The sequence below is a fragment of the Pelodiscus sinensis genome, chromosome 17 (assembly GCF_049634645.1).
Source record: "Pelodiscus sinensis isolate JC-2024 chromosome 17, ASM4963464v1, whole genome shotgun sequence".
NCBI lineage: Eukaryota > Metazoa > Chordata > Testudines > Trionychidae > Pelodiscus > Pelodiscus sinensis.
In genome coordinates this window covers 21,309,810-21,333,950 of record NC_134727.1, presented here as the reverse complement: position 1 = coordinate 21,333,950, position 24,141 = coordinate 21,309,810, and the positions used below count along the sequence as shown (strand labels likewise).

Here is a 24,141-nt window from a genome sequence, read left to right as displayed (position 1 = left end):
AGCAAGAAGCTGCAGGTTGAACCTCTGTAGCCTGGCAGTGTCCGTGCTCCGGCATGATTTTAGTTAGCCAGTTGTCCACTTACCATGGCTGTGACCACATTTCCTGCAGTCCCGTGAAGTTTGTTTACAGCCATCAGTCTTGACTCTCCATGTTCTATGCTGTTACTTAGCTCTAATTTACCCCTAAATGTCTGCTAAGAGCCCAATAAGCAGTGGAAGAGTTGATAATGCTGCTAAACAGTATTGACCGCCTATGGCTCGACATCAGTCAGGACCCGAGCATGCTGGATTAGAGAGGTTCAACTAGACTAACAGATTTATTGGAGCATAAGCTTTCATGGGCAAAGACCCACTTCATCAGATAAATGATAAAGTGAGTCTTTGCTCACTAAAGCTTATGCTCCAATACATCTGTTAGTCTATAAGGTGCCACAGGACTCCTCGTCACTTTTGTAGATTCAAACTAACACGGCTACCCCTCTGATACTTGATACCATTGCTGTTGTAGTAACAGATCTTTGTCATCCAGGCTACAGTTTGTGTATAGTAAGAATCTTTTTTGTTCGTGCTGAGTAGATAGGCAAACAGAAATTTCCTTTTATTAATGTTCATATAGATATTCATATTGCCCTCATAATTTCCAGGAGAGGGACTGAACTATTCATTGTGAAAACATACTTATGTATGAGAATTTTTTCTGCTCTATAGGTCTATTTCTATAATGCACGAACACGTGAGTCTGCATGGACCAAGCCAGATGGGGTAAAGGTTATTCAGCAATCAGAACTGACACCAATGCTGGCTGCACAAGCTCAAGCTCAGGCTCAGGCCCAGGCCCAGGCTCAGGCCCAGGCCCAGGCTCAGGCCCAGGCCCAGGCGCAGGCGCAGGCACAAGGCATAGGTGCCTCCACACCAACAACCAGTAGTCCTGCATCTGCAGTGTCTCCATCAACATCATCAAGTACTCAGTCCTCCACCACCTCTACTACAACCACAGCCACTTCAATTTCACAGACTGTTTCAAGTGAGTTATTGTGGGGTTTTTATGCTTTGTGAGAGAGGGAAAGAAATGCTATCCTTGAGGAAATGCTGTAGTAAAGATTTAGTGTGACATGTGGTCTCTCTTCTTTGGCACGTATTTGTTATTTCTGCTGCTGCTACCCATAAATTGTCAAATAGCTATTAAGTATCTATTTGGTTATTGATGTATTCCAAACAAAAATTGGAAATGCTTTGTTAACATGAAAGCAGACATTATTTTGGAGGATGGATTGTTCCCTCAGGATTTCCCATCCTTGTGCTCCTGTTGACGAGTTAGACATGGCCTGGAACAAACAGAGTTGATTGTTGTAGAGAAGAACTTCTGCTTTTTCATTCTGCAGAGCATTCCAGTGCACCAATTCCTTTGTGTTTGAGTCACAGAACAAACCAGGAGAGGGTTCCAAGATTTACAGATGAATGAACTATGGTTTGAAACCCATTGCTTTTCACATGGAATGAACTTCTATAGTATTTCTAGTTCACAACAGCCCAAGGGAATAAGAGACTAACTTTCTAGAATGTATATTAGGGATGTAAAAGTGTAGTCGATGGCCCGATAAGCCTAGGCTGCCTCTATATCAGAGGCAGCAAATGGCAGGGAGCTGGTGCTGGGGGGAGCATTCTTAAATTGTATCAAGTACACGATTAGTCAGTTACCCGCTTCTTAACATCCTTAATGTACATGCAATTAAATCTTCATACTCCAGGTGTCCCTAATCTGGGAACACCTGTGCTACGGAGGAGGAAGCGTTTCTGTGCACTGCCATTCCTCAGTCTCTCTAACTCGAGGGATGGCAACACACAGAGCTGCTTTTCCCCCAAGGCTTTTCCCCGCTGCTTCCCTAGTGACAGGGGGCAGTGCCTGGAAGCAGCAAGAGGAGTGCAGCTACATGTGTCCCTAGGGACAGCAGGTAAGTGCCCCACCCCATTCCCTCATGCCCAGACCTCACAGCTCCTTTCCTGGGTTGGCAAATCTTTAATCTGGTAGATCTGGTTTCCCAGGGTTGCTGGTTTAAAGAGGCTCAAGTATATTTAAATTGCAGTGGAAAGTGTCCTAGCCTATTCTCTAAAAATATGGATGTGTAGGTAGGACGTTATTTTGTAGCGTGTGTAAACATTTGTTAAATATGTAACAATGGACAAGAATCAGACACATGTTCCACTCCCTATTATATTTCTGAGATCATAGTTTACTCATTGTAGTTGTCTGAGCTTTTGTTATGTAGCATCATAGAATAATATAGAATTTGACTTGACTCTTGGCTGCCAAAAAATGTAATTTCCTGACCCCAAGCACTAATGAACTTTGCCTTTGCACTTAAGGAATGTCTGTTAATGTTCATGCCTATGATCAGAAGTTAAAATTTGAGTTTTAAAAAATCAGTTTTCTCATTCAGAATCAGCCTAAAAGTATTAGTAGCCAGGAAAGCTGAATTCTAATTATGACTGCATGGCTGTTTTGGTATGTGACCTCGAACAAATTTCTACATGCCTCAGTTTCTCTCTATTTAAAGCAGGATTAACCCCCATGCCCTTTGAGTACTGCAGATGAAAAGTGCTAAATATATACTGAATATTAAGTATCTTTATATAATAGAAAATGTGAGTTAATCACTTTATTAATAGCGAAGAAAATAATTTTCTTGTAATATGTTTTTCTGCTTTTGTGACTTAAATTTAATATCTATAACATATCACTTAGTTCAAGGAAGTGGTATCTCCCCATCATTGTACTGTTTCACCTTATTGTAAGATTGATTTAAAGAATAAAATAAATCAAACCAATGCCTAGTATAAGTTTAATTACTTCTTGAAATGCATTGGCTGCTACTTTGCTCTTTTTAACCCACACGTTGATATACAAGCGTTGTGTCCAACACGCTAGCCCCTGGTCACATGTGGCTAGTTCACTATAGTAGTAGCCAATATAGCGGCTACTGCTTCGTAACTGGTTGGACACCAGTGATGTACAACATTAGTATTCTGTTTAAGACTAACTGAAATTATCCTGCAAGAAATGTTGAACTAAATATATAAAATTCATTTACCCACAAGGAGGCACTGAAGTCCAGTGGAATTTTTCCAGCCTATGACTAAAAGCATTTTCCTTTTTCCCCTCTTGATTATAGAGATTTTATGCAGCTGCTTCTCCACTCTTAAATTGCAGTTGCATGGTCACGGTCTGAGAGTACCACAGTATAGTCATGTAGGTACACGTGCAGAACTGCTGTCATTATGTTGTTTAAACAACAGTATTCTTTATGCATTAATTCCTTCATTCAAGGTTTCATATAACTTTTCCCTTTTAGTTGTCTCAATGTGAAAAGAGGTTCAGATCTCATTTATCACCCATACAGGTTATACTTGTTCTCTAGTAAACAAAGAAAAAAAATTGCCACTGTCCTAGAGATTTGTTAGGTTATAATATACAAACAGGATCAAGGGAGATAAGAAATAGAAACTGATCTTTTTTCAGAATGATATAATGTCTCAGGGTCGAGGGAGGGATTTTTTCTTTCTAGCAAGTGACCTTTCTTTCACTGTGCTTCTGTAAAGGATTAAATGCTGTATAGTATGTGTAGGGAAATAACGAGTGCTCATATTTATAGTTCACATGTTGTACCATTTAAGACAACTGTATATATTTTTTTTTATCAGCACCCACAACACAAGAGCAGACTCCAAGTTCAGGTGTTTCAGTAGCAACATCTTCAGTTAGTGTTTCAACCTCTGCTGCTTCTGCTACACCTGTGCAGACAGTACCCCAGCCAGTCCCACAGACATTGCCTCCTGCTGTTCCTCATGCGGTACCTCAGCCAACAGCAACAATTCCTGCTTTTCCACCTGTGATGGTACCTCCATTTCGTGTTCCCCTTCCTGGCATGCCTATTCCACTTCCAGGTAAATTGGCAACCTGTAGTTGTCTTGTCAACTGTGTGTCCAAGTTATCAATTTGATTGCACTTGTGTCTATTGTGTGTGGAATTGCCTAAATCCTCTCTGTTTAGAGTTTTTTCTGAAATAATTCAGATTTAGTGAACAAACTTTTTAAGTAACAGTCACTTGAAACTCCTTTTACATATTTATTTTTGATACAATTATTAGAATGTAGTTACACTTTAATATGCAAAAAAATAAGCATGCCCTGAAAATTGCATTTTATAAATGCATTTTTAAGGGATTATGTCTATACTCCAGTCCCATACCAAATAATGAACAGTTGGATTAATTCTCTAAATATCTCTGAGGGTGCATCTACACTGCACATAAGTCAAAATAAGATATGCAATTTGAGCTATGCAAATTGTGTATCTTATTTCGATGTTATTTATAAATTGTGTAGCTCATTTCAAAATTTGGCTCTTGTCTACACAGTGCTTATTTAGAAATAAATTGCTATTCCAGAATGTCCCTTACTCCTTGCAGAATGGGGTTCACAGGGTCGTCGGAAGAGCGAGCCTGTTCTATTTTGAAATAATGTGTACACTCAAAATATGCAGAATAGCTATTTCAGAATATCAGAAATAGTGTTGCAGTGTAGATGTAACCTGAGTGATAATCAACTGTAAAAAAAATAGTTGATTACCAGTATGCTCTTAACATTATTTTTTTTATATTTTAAAATTCAGGGTTGGAATGTAATCCTTTCTTTACTTAGATTCAGAGCTTCAAATTTATGCACAAAAGTGCATTAGGAAATGAAATAAAACTAGAAAGGAGACTAAAAAATGGATTACGTATTCTAAAGTATGTCTATACTGCAGCACTATTTTGAAATAACTAGTGCTATTCTGAAATAACTTAGTCCCAGTCTGCACAGCAGGCAGTTATTTCAAAATAGTGTCAAAATGCTGTCAAGCTGGAGGACTTCTTACTCCGACTCCTGTAACCCTTTTGTTGTACGAGAAGTAAGAGAGGTCAGAGGAAGTGTGCTCTATTTTGGAATAAATGCTGTGTTAGACGCTCCCTGTTTTGAAATAAGCTATTGATGTAGCTCAGTTTGAGTAGCTTATTTCGAGTTAAGCCTTGTAGACGTACCCTTAGTCTGATATCCTGGGACTGTCATGGCAACTGTTAATTGCATAAATATCCAAGAGTAGAAATTAATAAAGTCCAACTGATGTCAAGTGTCCCCAGCCTGACTTGTAGCCAGCAGGCATCGTTTTGGAAAAGTGAATAAAAAACAAAAGGGCTGTAAGGGCTAAAGTTAGTGCTAAAGTGAGTTAAAAGGGTGGAATATTTATTTGTTGTTTTGAGCTTTAAAACTTAAATTTTGGACAGATGGCAGCCCTTCAATGCTTGGATAAAAATTTCAGCAGAATATGACTCTCCAACATAGATACCTAGACATCAAAGGAAATAAAAGTAGGTTGACAAAAGGCTTGGGTTCATCTCCAGTTTATAATCACTTCTAAAATGCTCAAAAAGGTACTCGCTGCTTGAATATTGTGTTTGAATTAACATGGACATAACCAGTACTTTCAGAATATAATAATAATGATATAATTAATCTTTTTCTTATAGCAAAGAAAGATTTTGAGATTGGAATTATTAGAATTTTTAAGACCTAGAAGAGGGGTAGGCAATAATTTTTGGCCAAATTTGAAGTGGCGGGGCCTTAACTGGAAGGGGCCAGGATTGATCTGGGGTGGGAGAGCCCTTTTGGGCCCCTCCCCCCTTCCCACCAGGCACCTATGCCCCTGGAAGGGCAGGAGGAAGCTTCGCACACTCCTCTGCCCCCAGGCCCTAATTGGCCTGGGGGCAGGGGAGCGGCAGGGCCTCCCACAGGCCGGATCAACCCACTTGGCAGGCCGGATCCAGCCCCTGGAGGCCCTTTTGCCCACCCCGACCTAGAACCTGAGCCAGAATTTAAAAACAAAACAAAACACCACCATTTCAAAATTGTTGGACCATTTGCATGAAGCATGACAAAATCTTGGAGTGATTCTGTCTGGGATAAAGTTCTCTGACCCATTCAGCTACAGTGATTAAAATCCTCTTGGAATCTGGATAAAAGTTTGACTTGCTTTTTCACATTAGCCGAGTGAGCTGAAGGTTTATCCATTCCCTTTAGCACATGGACTAATTCACAGCTAAAGAGGCCTATGCATAACTGTGAAATAGTTTGTCTTGGGAGGAGGGGTGGAGGGCGTTACTGATCTATAAAATGACAAGTACAGTAATTACTCGTTTAACACATGCCCACTTAACACATTTTCGCAGTAGCACGATTTTTTTTTAGGGAACGTTTTTTGAATAACACGACCGTCCCCGAAATAACACAGAAATAATCAAGTGGCAGACTACTTTGTGCGGTGGTATAAGTTGGTGAAAACAGTGGTAATACGCATGAGCGGATGAATACACATGGTCACAGCGCTCCTCCGCTCACGCACGTGTTTATCTTTGTGTTTTAACAAGCCGTGGCAACTTGTGTTGCCAGAGATCTTGTGTTGCTAGATCTCTAATGTTGACATTGATGACTGAGCACCAACAAATATTGACTTTGCCACCACCACCTGAAACGCAACCCCCCACCTTTTCCATTATTGTTAATGGGAAAATTGACTCCGCGTAGCACGTTTTCGCTTAGCACGAACATTTTCAGAAATGCATCTAGAGTGTTAAATGAGGAATTACTGTACATGGGTGAGGGGAGCAAGCGTGCATGTAGTCAATAAGATTAACCGATAAACCTGGGCTTATTGATTAATCATGTAGTGGACTACACGTTGACATCCTTAATGTCAAACTGAAATGTGGTTTTCATCACTTGAAATGCCAACATGAAGCTTTCAAAATCTGCAAAAAGCTGGCCGAATTCATAAAATAACAAATAATTTCATACAGAGATCTCAGAAGTACTTTCAGAAAGGCTTTGACAATAAATACCAATGGAAGACTAACGCCCAGAAATGCCAGCCGTGGTTTATGATGAGGCATGTTGATTTCTGGCCTAAGCATATTTAAGCTATTCCGCATACTGGTGGAAGTCTCCATCCAGCGAATGGATCAAATTAATGGAAAGTGGCTTCAGAATTCAGAAAGATTTTCTGAACTTTTTCTTTATTTGAAAATTTTTGTGTTTTGATTTAGGAAAAAAAATGTTTTTTGAATGCAACAATTTTTGAGTTTTTATTGTTCAAGCTAACTAACCACACTCAGCTGGCCAAATAGTCACATGTGGCTAGTGTGTTGGACACCCTAGTTCTAAATACACATTTTTTTCTATTATGGAACAAAATGTTTTAATTTTGTTTTTAAGTACAGCTAGATTTGATTTGACATGGTTGTACTTTTTTGTGATGTTCCTGGAAAACATTGAAATATTTCCACTGTAACTACAAAGTTCCTGAAAGGATGACTTTTTAAGAAATATGCTGAAATGATCTAGCAACCGTAGTGTCCAACCAGTTCTGAAGCAGTAGCCACTATAGTTGGACAGCAAAAAATATTAGCAGAATTTGAAAAGACATATTGAGCAAAAGTGTGTAGCTTTTGTTAGGCATTAATGAGCATGAAGCCACCCAGATAAATCACTTTAATATTAAAGAAAAAAAGCTGAGCAGTACAATTGAAAAGTGATCTGTAGCATATTGTGGTTTAACACTAAATAACTTTTCTATTGTGTTAATATCTTATATTAAGTCTTAGTTGGTCTGTTTACTCTTAATTCATGTGAAATTTGTTTGAGGAAAAAGCTTTTTTTCCTGAAGTTGATTCTACTGCAGCACAGACACTTCTTAGTTTCAGGGATCCTGTAGATGACATATTTTTATCTTGATTACTGCAACTTCCTTAACAAAACAAATTTTATGTCCATTTAAAGGCGTCTAGACTGGCGCGATCCTCCGGAATAAAGCCCTTTTCCGGAGGATCTCTTATTCCTACCTGAAAGTAGGACTATACTGAAAGTAGGAATAAGAGATCCTCCGGAAAAGGGCTTTATTCCGGAGGATTGCGCCAGTCTAGACGCTTTTTTCCGGCTTTTCCCCAAGCCGGAAAAAAAGCTGCGGACATGTTTATTTAAATCCGCGGGGGATATTTAAATCCCCCGTGGATTTCCCTATTCTGACTTACCTGCTTTGCATGCCTCTTCCGTTTTATGGGGCCAGTGTAGACGTAGCCCTACTGTTGCTCAAGCCTTCTTTCCCACTGGAGGAGGAGCAGAACGAAACTATGAGGGACTACATGAGTTTCTGTAGCGGCTTCTATTGGCCCCTTTTGTGCAAATGCTATGAGCAAAACTGTCCTCAGCACAATCTTTTCCTGCAATATTGTCCCCTACACTGAATTTAAACCCTTGAATCTTTTCTCAAATGTTTTTATAAAGTCCTAATACAAGTTATACTTAAAACTGCTGGTTCAATGTAAACAGTAAACATTGCTGTTAACTTAGAACTAGATCTGGCACCACTTTTCACAAAATGTTGAAACAAAAATATTTACATATTTTAAAATATTTACATATTTTAAAGCCTGGGAGCTCTCTTTTCTATTGGAAAATGTCATTCTAAATTTTATCAGGAAAATTCGTATTATTCAGACTCCCAGTAATAGCCGACATACAATGGCAGCTTTCCAACATGCTTGCTTATCCATTTTACAGGTGTAGCAATGATGCAAATAGTCAGCTGCCCGTATGTAAAGACAGTCGCTACCACCAAGACCGGTAATTTTTAAAACCATCTTAGTTCATTATGTCTGTAAGTTGGCATGGTAGTGAATGTTGTTGTTTCTTTTATTTATTTATTTGCTTTCCCCAAAGGAGTGGATCTATAAATTTATTTAAAAAAAAAAAGTCTAAATGAAAATATATTGGCCAGCAAATAAGTTTCCTACTGAGTTGTTAGTGTTAGCCTATTTAATACAAAAAGCTACACAAACTCACATTATTTTACTTATTGATTTCTGTGATAAATGTGAACCTCCTTGTGCCCATACTTCTTAGTTTTATTTTGTGTGTGAGATGTTTGTTTTTTGTACTATCATTTGTACAGTGGCATGACCGCTTGCATGGTGGTTGTGTGTGTGTGTGTGTGTGTGTGTGTGTGTGCGCGCGCGCGCATGTTGAAGTATAAATCTTCATTTTAAGGTTGTGCATTGTTTAAAAATAAGCTATTTTCAGGAGCAAATGTGTTTTCATACAAAAACACTTTTTTTTTCATTAATTATTCTCTTGTGTTTGGTTGGTTGTTTTTTAGGTCCCAGGTTAAAAGAAATGACAACTTGTACTTTATTAACATACTTGAAATTATGACCCCATTGTGTTAGTCCTATTTTCTTATTTGGAAGCAGATTTTCATTCTTTAAAATCATTTTCCAGAAAACCTGGTAAATGGTATAGTAATTTAACATATTGGATCTTCATCAGTCACTTGCTATTTTGCCATACATGAGCAAAATGGGTTTGGTAGTCTGTCTCAAGTACTCCGCAGTCTACACAGTATAGTTTAGTTATACTCTTTTAAAAGCATATCATAAGACTTTACCTGACCTGAAATAGCAGGGGTTTTGCTCTTGAGACACTGAAATTTGATGCCTAAAATACATTCTTTTGTAATTCTAAATCTTTTATACTATGCAGAATTAGCTATTATTCTTTAGATCACTCATTTTAAGTAATTGTACATTGCCCTGTTGAATATAAAATATTTGTGATTTAGAAGCATCCGACTTACATCGGATCCCTACTTACAAACGGGGTGAGGCAACCCCGCACTAGCTGCTTTCCCCCCAGCAGACCAGGGAGACGCGAAGCTAGCGCTCCCCCCCGCCCCCCAGCAGACACCTCAGCTTGAGAATAAAGGACTGAGGGAAGTGAGGTGTGGGAGAATAAAACTGAGCTCTGGAGAAATGTTTGGCTAGAGTTTCCCCTACAATATGTACCAGTTCCGACTTACATACAAATTCAACTTAAGAACAAACCTACAGTCCCTATCTTGTACGTAACCCGGGGACTGCCTGTAGTACAATTAGTAACATAAGCTTCCAATTTTTGGGGGAGGGGACTTATTTTGAAGCAGCTTACATTTAAATTGTATGCCAAGTTAACTATTGTAGAACAGTATTTTGGTGCTTTTCTGTCACAAAATGATACTCCATTGTCATTCACTGTTTTTGTTTTGTTTTAATTACTCCTTGATGTAGGTGTCTTGCCAGGAATGGCCCCTCCTATTGTACCTATGATCCATCCGCAGGTTGCTATTGCCGCTTCACCTGCTACTTTGGCTGGAGCAACGGCAGTCTCTGAATGGACAGAGTACAAAACAGCAGATGGGAAGACTTACTATTATAACAATAGGACTTTGGAATCAACATGGGAAAAACCTCAAGAATTAAAAGACAAAGGTACAGCATTCGATTTTAGAATCCAGCCACAACTAGGTATGATCACTTTTATGAGTTATTATAATAAACATTGTTGGAAAATGTGAACCAGAATTACTTTAATCCTCTTCTCCCTTAATTAGAATTTCTAAAAGGTGTTTGTAGTTGTAACTTGGAGTTGGGTATCAATCTTAGTATTAAAGCATATTTGTCCTCTACTATGTTACTAGGTGTTTATTGCCAAACTGTGGATCATTTAGATCAGGGCTACTCAACACGCAGCCCACGGATGGGAGCCAAAACAAAAAAGCAATCATTATAATGGTCTTCTGTTGATATGGGTTTTAGTAGTTAAATTCCTGGACTGTCATTGCTCATTAAAAATGCTGTAATATGGGTGGAAATCGGGTAAATGTCATTTTATTAATATCAGCAGAACTGACTTAAATGGGGCCTGTGTGTTGTGTAGTCTTGCTTTAATCTTTATACTCATGCCTGTCAGTATGAAAGATGATATTTTCATAAATATTTTTACATATATGCAACCACACTTAAGTTGTGGCGCTCAGCATGTCCTGTGAGTATCATTGTGTCCCCTGAGGCTTCCAAAGTGGAAATAAATTGTCATTGTTTTTAAATGTTTATATGTAATTTTACATCTTAGTGTTAAACCCATTAAAGAAGAGAGATCTTTGGAAGCACAACTTGTAGAGATTGAGAAAAATAAATATGTATAAGCAGTTTGGGATGGAGAGAGAGAGCGAGGGATGAATAGCACAAAATTTAAATTAGCAAAAAGAATAAAAGGTGGTATTCCATAATCCCAAATGAATTTAATCTAAATTACATTCATGAGTGAATCCTCCACGCAAAAAGGTGATGCAGATTTAATGCCAAAAGGATTAGGGTGTGAAAATCCTCTCGAACTCTGATTCTAGTATTTACAAGATTTTTGGTACTGTCTTCAGTGTATTCAGGCATAAGTTAGTCCTTCCTTTTCATGCTTGATAGAATTTTTAACTTAGTCAAAGACACCTCCACACTATGCTTGTAATATGCACACCTACTTAAAATAACTCTCAATCATGCAAATTAAGATTACTGCCCATGATCTAATCAACAATTCAATTTTCACTAACTCAGTTTACTTCTTCCTGAGTTGAGAGGTCCTTAAGATAGAGAACATCTGAATTAGGTTCCCTGAATAAAGCTTTTTCTAGATCCTCATAATGTATAAAATGTATTCTAAGGGGGTGGGGGAATAAGTACAGAACAGTCTCTCTGCAATTTCATTGTGCTTTTTTGTTTGTTTGTTTGTTTGTTTATGGCAAGGGGGCAAGTGTTATCAGTTCCACAATTAGACTGCACCATTCACTTGAGTATTCCATCCAAACTTTATGTATAAAACATTTTCTAGTGGTTCTGGAACCCATGTGTAATGCTCAGTTTCCAAATGTGTGTCTGCCTAAAATTGCTCTCTAGTATTTCATCTTTTCTGTAATGTTCTTTAAAGTCCCAAAGTGCATTATGAGACCTTAATTCTCAGTTTTTAGTATCTCTTAAAGTTAGATAAGTGTGTAGTTTATTCAATAAACTGTAGGTTTTTTTTTAAAGAATATCTAGCTTATGCTCATTTATTTACTAGCTCTTAATACATCCAAAGAAATGTCAGTCTTGTCATCTTCCCTTGCCAAATGTTAATGTCATGGAAGGGAAGGTTATAGACCACATCTGATCTTGCAGAGACTCCTCTGAGACCGCTTGTCATCAGACATAGTATAAAAAAAACAATCCAACTAAAAGCTGATCCAGAAAATAAAGGCACCGTAGTAGTATAAAAACAACAGGCTGTTTGTTTAAAAAATTAAACAATAGACTGCAAAGAAAGTTTATGCCAAGATGGTGTGCTGCTGCTAGCAACCTTTCTGCATCATATATGATACGCTAGAGCTGCTGGCAGTGCCAGTTGAAGAGTTCACATATCTTCCTTCTCCCCATCCCCAGTGTTTGTTGGTTGTATTTTAGGTGGAAAATGAGTCTCTGTGTTGGGGTTAGAGAAATACATCTTTCTGTCATACTTAGGATGTTAAATTGTGGTTATCTGGCTAATCGTGTAGTTGATACAATTTGCTTATGCTTTTCCTGTAGTCGATTAGTCCACTACTCTCTAACATCCCTATCAGACACAATATTCTTTTATTAAAATTTAGTTCAACTTCAAGCCCTTGTTTTATTATAATATTTGATGGTTAACATCCGTAACTATGCTTCCCATATGTTTCTATTGTTTCTATTTATATATCCTTGTCTTATTTTTGACTTCTAATATTTCCTATTGGAGTTGGGACTAAGTGTAAGAACAGGGATGTAAACTGATTAAAGGAAAGTTTTAATTATAAATGTGAAATCCTTGCATGGAACATGTTATCAGAAATGTGTAGAATCTGAGTTATAATGTATCTTGCTCAAAAGAAATGTCCAGCAGCACTTTAGGAAATTGGGCTGAATTTGGAGTTATCATCACAGGGACACATCCTGAAAAATCACATCTCTCTCATTCTCTCTCTCTCTGTACTATATTTACATGCAGTTCTTACAGTTGCTGTAAAAGAAAGAATTTAGTTGGGGAGATGCTCTCTTTCAGGTTTTTGTGCATTTAGCATTAATGTGTATTTGGTCAGTTTTCCTTTATTGTCTGTAAGGTTTCTGTTCACTGAAAAGGCCATGATTTAAAAAGAAAACATTAATAAATTTCAAATATAGCTGTGTTAGTAAAAGGGATTCCATTTTAAGTATTTTCTACAACGAATGGGTCAGATTCTCTGCCACATTCCAAGTCCTTTACAACACCTACACAACAGAGTGTAATCAGAATTTGGCTTCAGCTGCCAAGTTGATAATTCTCCCAGTAGAACTCCTCCTTGGCTGCAGAGGTGTTGAGAGTCGGGGGGGGGGGGGGGTGAGAGAGTTGGGTCCATTACAGGAATTCACACACCATATGGTTTGTTAGGAAAAACTAACTTACATTGGGGCTGGGATAGCATCAGATCAAAGGAGTCTTAACATCCTCTCCTTTTCCCCATACTGAGCAGATCCTGACACAGGAGACAATCTGGCCCTTTGAGGAAGACACTTTATTTAATGTCCAATGAAGAGAGAATGTAAAAAAGAAAATTATTGTACAACTTGAAAAAATCACTTGTGCTAGCAAGACCACATTGATAAATTGAATCTGATAAATTCGGTAAGAATTTAAATTACCATAGGCACATCTATTCTAAAAAAAATTATTTTTCTCAGAAAAAGTTGAAGAGAAGATTAAAGAGCCTATTAAAGAATCTACAGAGGATCCTTTGCCAATGGAGACCGAAGAAGAGGAACCAAAAGAAGAACCGATAAAATTGCTGATAAAGGAGGTAAAAGATCTTGCAACCAAATAAAAGCTTCTTTCTGTGTATGTACAGTATATGGACGCAGACATTGATCCAGGATTATGGGTAGTAATCTGACCATATGTAGATAAGATATATTGATAAGAAATTATGGTTAGTAATTTGAGTTCGTTTAGTGGGGGTGATTTGAAAATTTTTCTTTTGTTATGCCATTTAATGATTTCAATAGTTTTAAAATACTTTCCACCTAAATCATCTGTTTTTCTTTAAAGTCAGAAAGAACTTGAAAACTAAAATAGTTGTACCTCTAAATACATTCTGTTGCATAAAGTCCTTTCTCTCATTAAGCTTGATGTGTATAGCAAGTCAGTTTGCCTTGGAATATCAGGTTATCTGAAATACTGGAAGAGATGTTTGCATAGTTCTTTATTTTCATAATTTTGAGACAAAAGTAAAACTTCTTGTGTACAATACAGTCAGTAAGTTTAATTTGTCAAAAAGTCATTATAGAGAATCACTGCAAAAGTAAAGCACGTTTATTTCCCTTAAATTACAGTGACCAAAATACATTTTTATCTTGGGTACAGTTGGTTTTGTTATGTAGGTAAAGTAACAGTGTTTAAAAACACTAAACTGCCTGACCAAAAATAAAGCTTTTGGTATTGTTTGCTTACTAATCTGCACTGTATTTTTATGGCAATAGCATTAAAACAAGTTATAATATACATATAGCAGACTAGACTACAGGTTGAAACTCTCTTAACTGGGATTCTCTGGTCCAGCAACATCCATAGTCAAGCATGGATGTTGCATGACAGTGGGCTGTCACAGGGAGCTGGCAGTGCAGCTACTTAGTGTGTGGCAGTAGGATTGCCCAGCAGGGTGGGGAGACCTGGCATGTGGCTGCCCAGGGAGCCCCGGCGCGTAGTGCTCAAAGCTGCCTGGAGCCCCAGTGCTGGGCTGCCTGGCGGAGCCATGGCAGCAATGGCTTCCCAGTGGGCTGGCAGGGCAGTGGGGCCATCAGGAGGTGGGGAGCTGGCTGGGAACCCAGTGGCCGGGCCAGGGGGGGCTGGTGGCAGGGGTCCAAAAATGAGCTCCAGGAAAATCCCTCGTCCGGGACCGCTTAGGTCCCGAGGGTGCCAGACCAGGGAGGTCGAACCTGTATTGGAAAAGCTATACACCCAGAGCAACAAGGAGTCCTGTGGCACCTTATAGACTAACAGATGTATTGGAGCATAAGCTTTCGTGGGCAAAGACCCACTTCGTCATGCATCTGACGAAGTGAGTCTTTGCCCACGAAAGCTTATGCTCCAATACATGTTAGTCTATAAGGTGCCACAGGACTCCTTGTTGCTTTTGCAGATCCAGACTAACACGGCTACCCCTCTGATGCTATACATTCAATTTGTCATGCTTATCTTTTAAATAGTCAATGTTTTTTGCTGTCTTGTTTGCTTTTTCCTATTGTAAAGGAAATTATATGTTATGTTCAGAACTTTATGTAGTCCAAATCTAGTCTTTCAAGTCCCTGAATTTTCAGAATAGCCAACATGTCTTGAAATTTCTCTTTGTGGTAGACATCACACCATAAGGCACTGCTTCAAGGGAACATCTCAATTCAGGTAAGCATTTAAGTATATTTTTGTTCCGTTGAAATCAGTATTAAGCATGTGATTAAGGGCTTTCCTGAATCACTGCTGGATGGAGAGGGTAAATTGTTGTTAATGATGTAAGAAAGGCAGATGTGTTCAATAAATATTGCCATTTTTTATTTGGAAAGATTCAAGTTGTAATCATTTCAAGTGAGAATGAAGTACTTTCCAGTCCATTAGCAACTGAAGAGGATGTTAGATGACTTCTCCTAGGGATAAACATTCTTAAATCAGCAGGCCTAGGTACTTTGCTCTAAAGACTCCTAAAATAGTTGGCTGGGGAGATTTCTTACCCACTTGTGTTAAGTTTTAATAAATCTTGAAATACTCTGGAAGACTCTCTAAAAGAGTTCTAATGTTCTAAAAAGACAAATGGGATGACCTGGGAAACAGGTCAATTAGCCTGACATCAGTCCCAGCCAAAATAATTGAAAAACTAATTGGGAGCACAATAAAGAATTAAAAGACAGGAATATAATTAATGCCAATCAAGCTAGTATTTAAGTCTCATCAAATCATCCTCTGAGATATTACATATTTGGTTGCTAAACTTGAAGGAAGTTGTATATTTATTTCTGTAAAATATACTTGTTATTAAGTAAGCATGTTGTTATAAGCTTGTTATAGCTGTTTTAGTCCCAGAGTATTAAAGAGCTCGCTTTTGCTCAGAAGCTTCTCTCCTTTCACCAACAGGATTTGGTTCAATGAAAGATAAATGCTTCATCCACATTGTGTCTTAAGTATTATGTTGCATTTTGATTAAAATAATTAGCACAGTATATCGATGGAGCATGTTTAGTGGATTAAGAACTAGGGCTATGTCTAGACTACATCCCTTTCGAAAGAGGGATCTAAATTAGATTGAAATGGCAAATGAAGCCGGGATTTGAATTTCCCACGCTTCATTTGCATGATGGCAGTCATGCGTTCTTTCGAAAATGAGTCTTTTGAAAGTGAAACAGCTGTCTTAGGGTACGTCTAGACTATATGCCTCTGTCGCCAGAGGCATGTAGATTAGGCTACCAGGCATAGGAAAATGAAGCGGCGATTTAAATAATCACCACTTCATTTAAATTTACATGGCTGCCGTGCTGAGCTGACAAACAGCTGATCAGCTGTTTGTTGGCTCAGCACGGCAGCCATGTAAATTTAAATGAAGTGGCGATTATTTAAATCACCGCTTAATTTTCCTATGCCTGGTGGCCTAATCTACATGCCTCTGGCGACAGAGGCATGTAGTCTAGACATACCCTAAATGTGATTCTTTCAACAACCCTCTTCCCCGCCCCCCTCCCCCCCCCCCCCCCACACACACTTTTTTCAAAAGATCCTGTAAACCTCATTTTCGGGAGTTTTTTTCCCCAAAAGAGTGAAATCTAGACGGTGGTTTCACTTTCAAAATACCCTGAAAAGGATTTGGGGATCATAATGGACAGCAACTCAGCATAGCTCTCAGTGTGATGATATGACAAAAAGAGCTAATGCAGTCCTTGCTTGTACAGAGAGGGGAGAAGTGAGATTAAGTAGGAAGATGATATTTATATCAGCATATGACTTTATTGAGAATGATACATGATTTTGGTGTCCACATCTAAAAAAGGATATCGAAAAACTGGAGAGGATGCAGAACAGTCACAAAAATGATTCCAGGGCTGGAGAAAATGCCTTAAAGTGACAGACTTTTGAGCACAATCCTTTTTAGCTTATTGAGAAGAACATTAAGAGGTGACTTGGTTAGTGTTTGAGAAGATGGTACCAAGTACTACAGTGTTCTTTAAGAACATTTCAAATTAGATACACATTTTTAACGATTAGGGTAATTAACCCTTTGAACAATCTACCAAGAGAAGTGGTGGATTCTCGATCTCTTGAAGTCTTTTAATCAAGACTGGATGCCTTTTTGTAAGACATATTTTAGCCAAACAAAATTTGTTAGTCAAAGACAAGTTATTAGGCTCAAGGTAGGGAATCTGGGTGAAAATTATTGGCTTGTGATATACAGAAGGTCAGACTAGGTAATCTGATTCCACATTACTGTCAATTGAATATAAATGAAATAGCTGGACAGAAAACACGGCTGACTCTTACATCCTTTTTTTTTCCTGTCTAGGAGCCAAAAGAGGAAGAAATGACTGAAGAAGAAAAAGCAGCTCAAAAAGCAAAACCAGTTGCCACTACGCCTATTCCTGGAACTCCATGGTATGTAGTTAATTTCCAGTGCGCACACCTTTGGTATTCCAATTCCTTTCCCTGTAGTATGTTATAGGAAATGTGTTGATGGAGAGGAGAGTTGCTCTATTGTTGGAACAAGAAACTGGGAATTAGGACTACTGAATTCTTTCCTAGGTCTTTTATGGACTCTGTTTTCTGGAGCCATTTAGATCATTTGCTTTGCCTTTTACTTGTCTGTTAAATGGTTCCAGCAATAGATCTGCCTTAGAAGGGAAAAGGGTCTTCAAATTTGAAATCCTAAAATGAAATGTATTTCAAACATCAAGGAAATATTAATGGTATTATTTCAAGGTCTGGGAATTGAGGGAAGTGAAGCCTAACTTCTGGAAGAAAAAATAGAATTGTGAAGGACAAATCTCTATAGAGCGTGGTGCTAATAGGAAAATTTGATATTTGGATGTATAGTTGTAAATCATATTGGAGCCCTTCCATTTGGAATTGTTGCTGGTCAGTCTGTTAATATGAAAAAATGCTATGAAATAATAAATTAGAGAACCTACTGGAAAAAAAATTGGTACCTGACAGGGGCTGTCTGTACACAGTGTTCCAAAGAGGCTTCTTAATATGATAAAAAATATATAGTGGATAAAAAACAAACTAGAAAAGCTGGCAGGAAAACCTCTGTACCTCTACTTGGTGGGATTTTTTTAGTTTTTGTAACATTTGCTTTTTCAAGTGCCCTGGCCTCTGTTTGTCAAAGGCTGGAGATAGATGGCAGGAGACAAATCGCTTGATCATTGTCTTCGGTCCACCTCCTCTGGGGCACCTGGTATTGGCCGCTGTCGGCAGACAGGATACTGGGGTAGGTGGACCTTTGGTCTGACCCAGTATGGCCATTCTTATGTTGTTCTCAGGATTCTAATATTGGTGCATACACACTCTGTGCATGAGAGATCAGATTCTCTTGGCCATCAGTGTCTTTTGGAGTCACACACTCCCCCTCCCCATATGTTCAAAGTAGGGATGTAAAAAAAGTTTAAACAGTTCACCAGTTAAATAAAATGTTTAACCAGTTAACCGTGAGCCTGTGGAGGAGGTTGCCTGGCCTGGGTCCTGCCTGCTCCAGCATCCGGGGATGGAGCTGCCACTCTGTGTGACTGGGCCAGGGTTCCACCCAACCAGGATGCAGGGCTGGGGCTGCCATTGCTGTCGCTGTGACTGCTGCGGCACCACCTGCTGCCTTGTCCAGGTTAGCTGGTTACCTCTCTGGTAAGCCAAAGGCTTACCACAGGGCTACTCAGTTTTGGAAGCCCCGGGGGCCACAATGATACTCGCAGCACATGTGGAGGGCCGCAACTTAAGTGTGATTGCATATATATGCAAATAGCTTCTTTCACACTGATGGGCATAAATACAAAGATTAAGGCAAGACCACACCCAAGATTAAGGCCCCATTTAAATCAGTTCTGCTGATATTAATAAAATGCAATATTTACCCAATTTCCACCCATATGACAGCACTTTTAATGAGCAATGGCAGTCCAGGAATTTAACTACTTAAAACGAATATCAAAAGAAGACCATTTTATTGACTACTTTTTTGTTTTGGATCCCACCTGCGGGCTGCGTGTTGAGCCCCGTGTAAACCCAAACTGCACTGCGCGCCTCACACAAACAGGCTGCGGGCTGCATGTGGCCTACGGATCATGTGTTGAGTAGCCCTGGCTTACAAGGTAATCAGTTAACTGGGAAATAGTTTACATCCCTATCTCAAGGAAATGAAGAGAAGAGTAGGCCCAAGTGTGTCCAAGTTCCTCCTTATTTCCTGTGAGCAAGAGCAAATCTTTGCAGAAGTCATATTTATGTATAGCTTTGGTGTAGACAATGATGTAGTTGTTACATAGTTAACTTTTAGTTTGATTGTTGGCTTGCAAAAACAATATTTTATATTTTTTATTAATTTTTTCATAAAGTTGCAGGAGTTAGCCATAGTAGTCTGTAACTGAAAAAAATTAACAAATACAGGTAGTCCCCGAGTTACGCGGATCCGACTTATGTCGGATCCGCAGTTACGAACGGGGATTTTCTCGCCCCGGAGGACTCGAGCGGCGGGATGCCTGGTCCCGCCGCCCGCCTCCTCCGGGGCGAGAAAAGCTGCTCCCCATCTCCCTGGTCTGCTGGAGATCAGCTGGAAGCGCCGCGGGTTGGGCCGGGTCCTGCGCCGCTTTGCTCAGCGTCTCCCTGGTCTGGAAGCCCCGCGGGTCAGGCCGGGTCCTTCGCAGCTTTGCTCAGCGTCTCCCTGGTCTGTTGGGGGGGGACGCAGCTAGTGCCCCCCCCAGCAGACCAGGGAGATGTGGAGCAAAGCCCGGGGCCTGTGGTAGAGCAGGTGGGGCGCTGCCGGTTGGTCCCGCAGCACCGCTCCTTGGCGCTACTGGACCAACCCAGCAGCACCCCAGCTGCTCAGCCCCAGGAGTCCTGATTCAGCCGCTGCTGATCAGTTTCAGCAGTAGCTGGGGCAGAGCAGCTGGGGTGCTGCTGGGTTGGTCCAGTAGCACCGAGGAGCGGCCGCGCTACTGGACCAACCCAGCAGCACCCGAGCTGCTCTACCCCAGGCGTTCCCAAGTTAGCCGCTGCTGAAACTGACCAGCGGCTGACTACAGGAAGCCCGAGGCAGAGTTGCTCTGCCTCAGGCTTCCTGGAATCAGCTGCTGATCAGTTTCAGCAGCAGCTGACTTGGGGACGCCTGGGGTTCTTAAGTTGAATCTGTATGTAAGTCAGAACTGGTGTCCAGATTCAGCGGCTGAATCTGGATGCCAGTTCCGACTTACATACAGATTCAACTTAAGAACAAACCTACAGTCCCTATCTTGTACGTAACCCGGGGACTGCCTGTACTCTTGCAGCACCTTAGGGTACGTCTAGACTACCGCGTTTTGTCGACGGAAGTTTTGTCGACAGATACTGTCGACAAAACTTCCGTCGACAATTTGCGTCCAGACACATGGAGTTCTGTCGACAAAGCAAGCCGCTTTGTCGACAGAACTCCGTAGTCTGGACGCAGTGTTACAGGCAATAACACCTTCTGTCGACAGAGTTCTGTCGACAGAAAGTGTTATGCCTCGTAAAACGAGGTATACCAGCGTCGACAAAACCGCGGAGTTCTGTCGACGTTATGTCGACAGAACTCCGCGGTAGTATAGACGCTGGTATTGTTTTGTCGACAAAAGTCCACTTTTGTCGACAAAACTAGGTAGTCTAGACACACCCTTAGAGACTAACAAAATTTGTAGATGGTATCATGAGCTTTCGTGGGCACAATCCACTTCATGTGCCCATGAAAGCTCATGATACAATCTACAAATTTTGTTAGTCTCTAAGGTGCTGCAAGACTGTTAATTTTTAAGTTTTTTTCATAGATAGGATCAGAGCTACCAGCAGCTCTTTCTTCAGAGACTACTTTTTCAGAAGAGAAAGCTGAGAGGATCTGTCTAAGCTGTTGGCTGGAAGGATCCCAGAGTTTGGGCTGCAGCCTCACTGACCTCTATACTGCAAATATACAGACTCTTAGCCCAAGACTTATAAGCCCAAATTAGCTAGCATGGGCCAGCTGCTGGTATCTAATTGCAGTGTATGTCTACCCACCGGGAACAGCCCTCATTATTGTTCTCTTTGTCCACCAGTGTAGTAATCATTTGATTATTGGTCATGCCTGTACTGGAATAAGGTGCCCAAGAGTATACTCCTATTTCCACAAGACAGCATCCTCTAGCCCCCGTTTGAGGGGTTAAATTCATTTCCCTTAAGAGTGAGGAAGATCAACAGGCAGAGGTAAAGGACCAGTTGATTCCACAAGCAGTTTTGTCATCTACACCTTGTCCAGCAGACAAATTTAAGGAATTCTAAGACCAGAGGAAACATGTGGCTGAGACTCTTGACATCCTGCTGGAATTAGTGCTGACTTGCTGACATCCACTGAAAGGAGCAGTTCAGCTGAAGTTCAGAACTTTCTGGTCCAAAGTAGATTGACTTACAAGCTAAATGGAAGAGATCTCCTATTTGGAAATCACAGCATCAGCATCAGTTAGGTCTCCAACAACACGCATTTCAGAAAAATTGGACTATTTACTAACTCTGAAAAAGTCTTGACACTTTTTTCAGGTAGTCCCATAAAACGTTAATCTAGTAGCAGAACCTGCTTATCACCCTCCTGTCTAGAGAGTCCCTCTATTTGCACCCTAAAGTGGCTAGAATTCTTAAGGGCCTTACTCATGTAAGGATGTAAAATTTCAATTAATTGGCTAATCGGATAGTCGATGCAATTTGCATCGACTATTCGATTAGTCGATAAGGGCACTTCTGCAGTTGAAGTGTAGCAACAGCTCTAGGGTGTTCAACCTGTGCTTCCCATGGTGCTGCCGCTTTGAAGCATCTCCTACTTTCTCCTCTTCCTTGCTGCCTCTTTCTGATAGACACAGGAAGGGGGGAAGTGACTAGTCGACTAGTCATTCGCATCCCTATATCCATGTTTTTCCACATTTTGGAAGACCTAAGTGTTATACAAATTGAAAGGGGGAGGGATAGCTCAGTGGTTTGAGTATTGGCCTTTTAAACCCAGGGTTGTGAGTTCAATCCTTGAGGATGCCATTTTAGGGATTTGGGGTAAGTCTGTCAGGGATAGTACTTGGTCCTGCCGTGAGGGCAGAGGACTGGACTTGATGACCTCTCAAGGTCCCTTATAGTTCTAAAGTTTAAAAAAAACAAAAACAAAAAAACCTCTCTAGTCCACTACCCGTGGGACCTGACTGATGCTGAACCAGAGAATTTGCAGAACCATGGGAGGTCAATATTGTCTAGCAGCATTACCAACTCTTCCACTGCTTACTGGGCTCTTAGAAGACATTTTAGGGGTAAATTAGAGTTCAATAACAGCATTGAACAGAGAGACAAGGCTGGTGGCTGTAAACAAACTGTATAGGACTGCAGGAAACTTGGCTGCATCCATAATAAGTGGACATCTGGCTAACTAAAATCATACCAGACCATGGCTGTTGCTGGACTAGAGAGTGCCAGACTAGAGAGATTCAACCTGTATTAAACAGTGTTGATGAGTCCCCCATGTGAGCCAATGTAACCTGCTTCCTGTATCAGCTGTCTGTGAAGCCTGCCTTTTTGGTAGACCTTATTACTGACACTTATGAACCAGTGTATTCTCCCAATTTTCTCTCCCACACCTCATCAACTACAGGGGATGCAAAATTTGGTGTTTTTGATATAAAAAGGTCATTGTTCTTTTACCTTACCAAGACAGAAACATTTAGGAACACACCTATATTGTTTGTGACTTTACTGAAAGATTTAAGGGCCAGGCAATATACTTAGAGATTATCAAAATGGGTCTCCAGCATTTAAGAATCTTTTACAGACTAGCCAAGTGCCATCTGTCTAATCACATGGAAGTTCATTGCATTAGAGCTCAGGCAACCTTTGCTGCCTGTTTGCAGAATGTATCTATTTCTGAAATGTATAGGGCAGCCATGTGGAACTCAGTCCATCCATTTACAATACACTTTTCTTTGGTAGACAGTTCCAAAATGATGTCCATTTTGGGAGGGCTGTCTGCAATCATTCTTTAAGTAGGACTCTTAGTACGTACCTCCAAGTAAACAGGCAACTGCCAATTAGTCACCAGAAGTGGAACTGTGATTCTTTGAGAATCACATGGATTCCATGATCCTCACCCAGTTACTACAGAGAACTATTCTGCTCATATTCTGTATTGGCAAAGGAACTTGGGGTTGGTTGAGCCTGCTACGCTCTTTATGTCCTCAAGAATGGGGATGTGAGTCCATCTAGAGCAGTGTTTCCCAACCAAGGTTCCATGAGAAATCATCAGGGGTTCCATGAGAAATTGTGGAATAAATAACGCTGGGTGGGGCCTGGAGTGTCTGTCACGCCCTTCGCCTCACACCCTGGCGCTCGGTTGACTTCTGTGCTGCTAAAGCCGGGCCGCTGCGTGGGAGCAAGTGGTGCAAGAGGGCGGGAACTTCTGCGCCGCTCAGGTAGGCTGCTGCACGGGAGCAAGCAGCGCAAGAAGCGGGAACTTCTGCACAGCTCAGCCAGGCTGCCACACGGGAGCAAGCAGGCATTCGGGCTCTGTGAGTGAAAGGCAGGGAGTGAAAGGGGAGGAGAAGAGAAAGAGAGAGTGAGACAGGAGGAGGAGGAGAAGAGAGAGTGAGGTAGGAGGAGGAGAAGAAGAGAAAGAGTGACAGGAAAAATGCTCCGATTTTTTTTTCTTACAATGTAAGCTGACATATATAAAAAACAGCTCTTTACAAAAAAAAATTTAGCAGTAATTGAATTGCACTCCCCGCTGTCAACTTTTTCTGGCCAAGCAAACGTTTTCATAGGTAGAGGTTACTTGGGATATGAAAAATTATTTTAGAGGTTCCTCCATGGGGGAAAGGTTGGGAATCACTGATCTAGAGGTAGGGTGTGGCCCTAAAGGACAATGCTGGCAAAAGAATCTGATTTCATGAGCATGGGGTGCATGTGTAT

General features: G+C 40.4%; 1 protein-coding gene across 6 annotated transcripts in view; it reads left to right on the top strand.

Moving 5' to 3' along the window:
- TCERG1 (transcription elongation regulator 1) overlaps positions 1–24,141 on the top strand; it is a 57,900-nt gene that overhangs the window by 5,597 nt on the left and 28,162 nt on the right. For 3 of the 6 annotated variants that reach the window (XM_075900294.1, XM_075900297.1, XM_075900299.1), the window contains 7 exons: positions 709–1,024; positions 3,700–3,942; positions 8,650–8,712; positions 10,191–10,427; positions 13,671–13,786; positions 15,340–15,384; positions 17,525–17,613. In XM_075900294.1, the coding sequence (XP_075756409.1) occupies positions 709–1,024; positions 3,700–3,942; positions 8,650–8,712; positions 10,191–10,427; positions 13,671–13,786; positions 15,340–15,384; positions 17,525–17,613 (1,109 nt within the window). The remainder of the gene's footprint in view (positions 1–708; positions 1,025–3,699; positions 3,943–8,649; positions 8,713–10,190; positions 10,428–13,670; positions 13,787–15,339; positions 15,385–17,524; positions 17,614–24,141) is intronic. The other 3 variants (XM_075900295.1, XM_075900298.1, XM_075900296.1) reach the window with 3 other exon arrangements.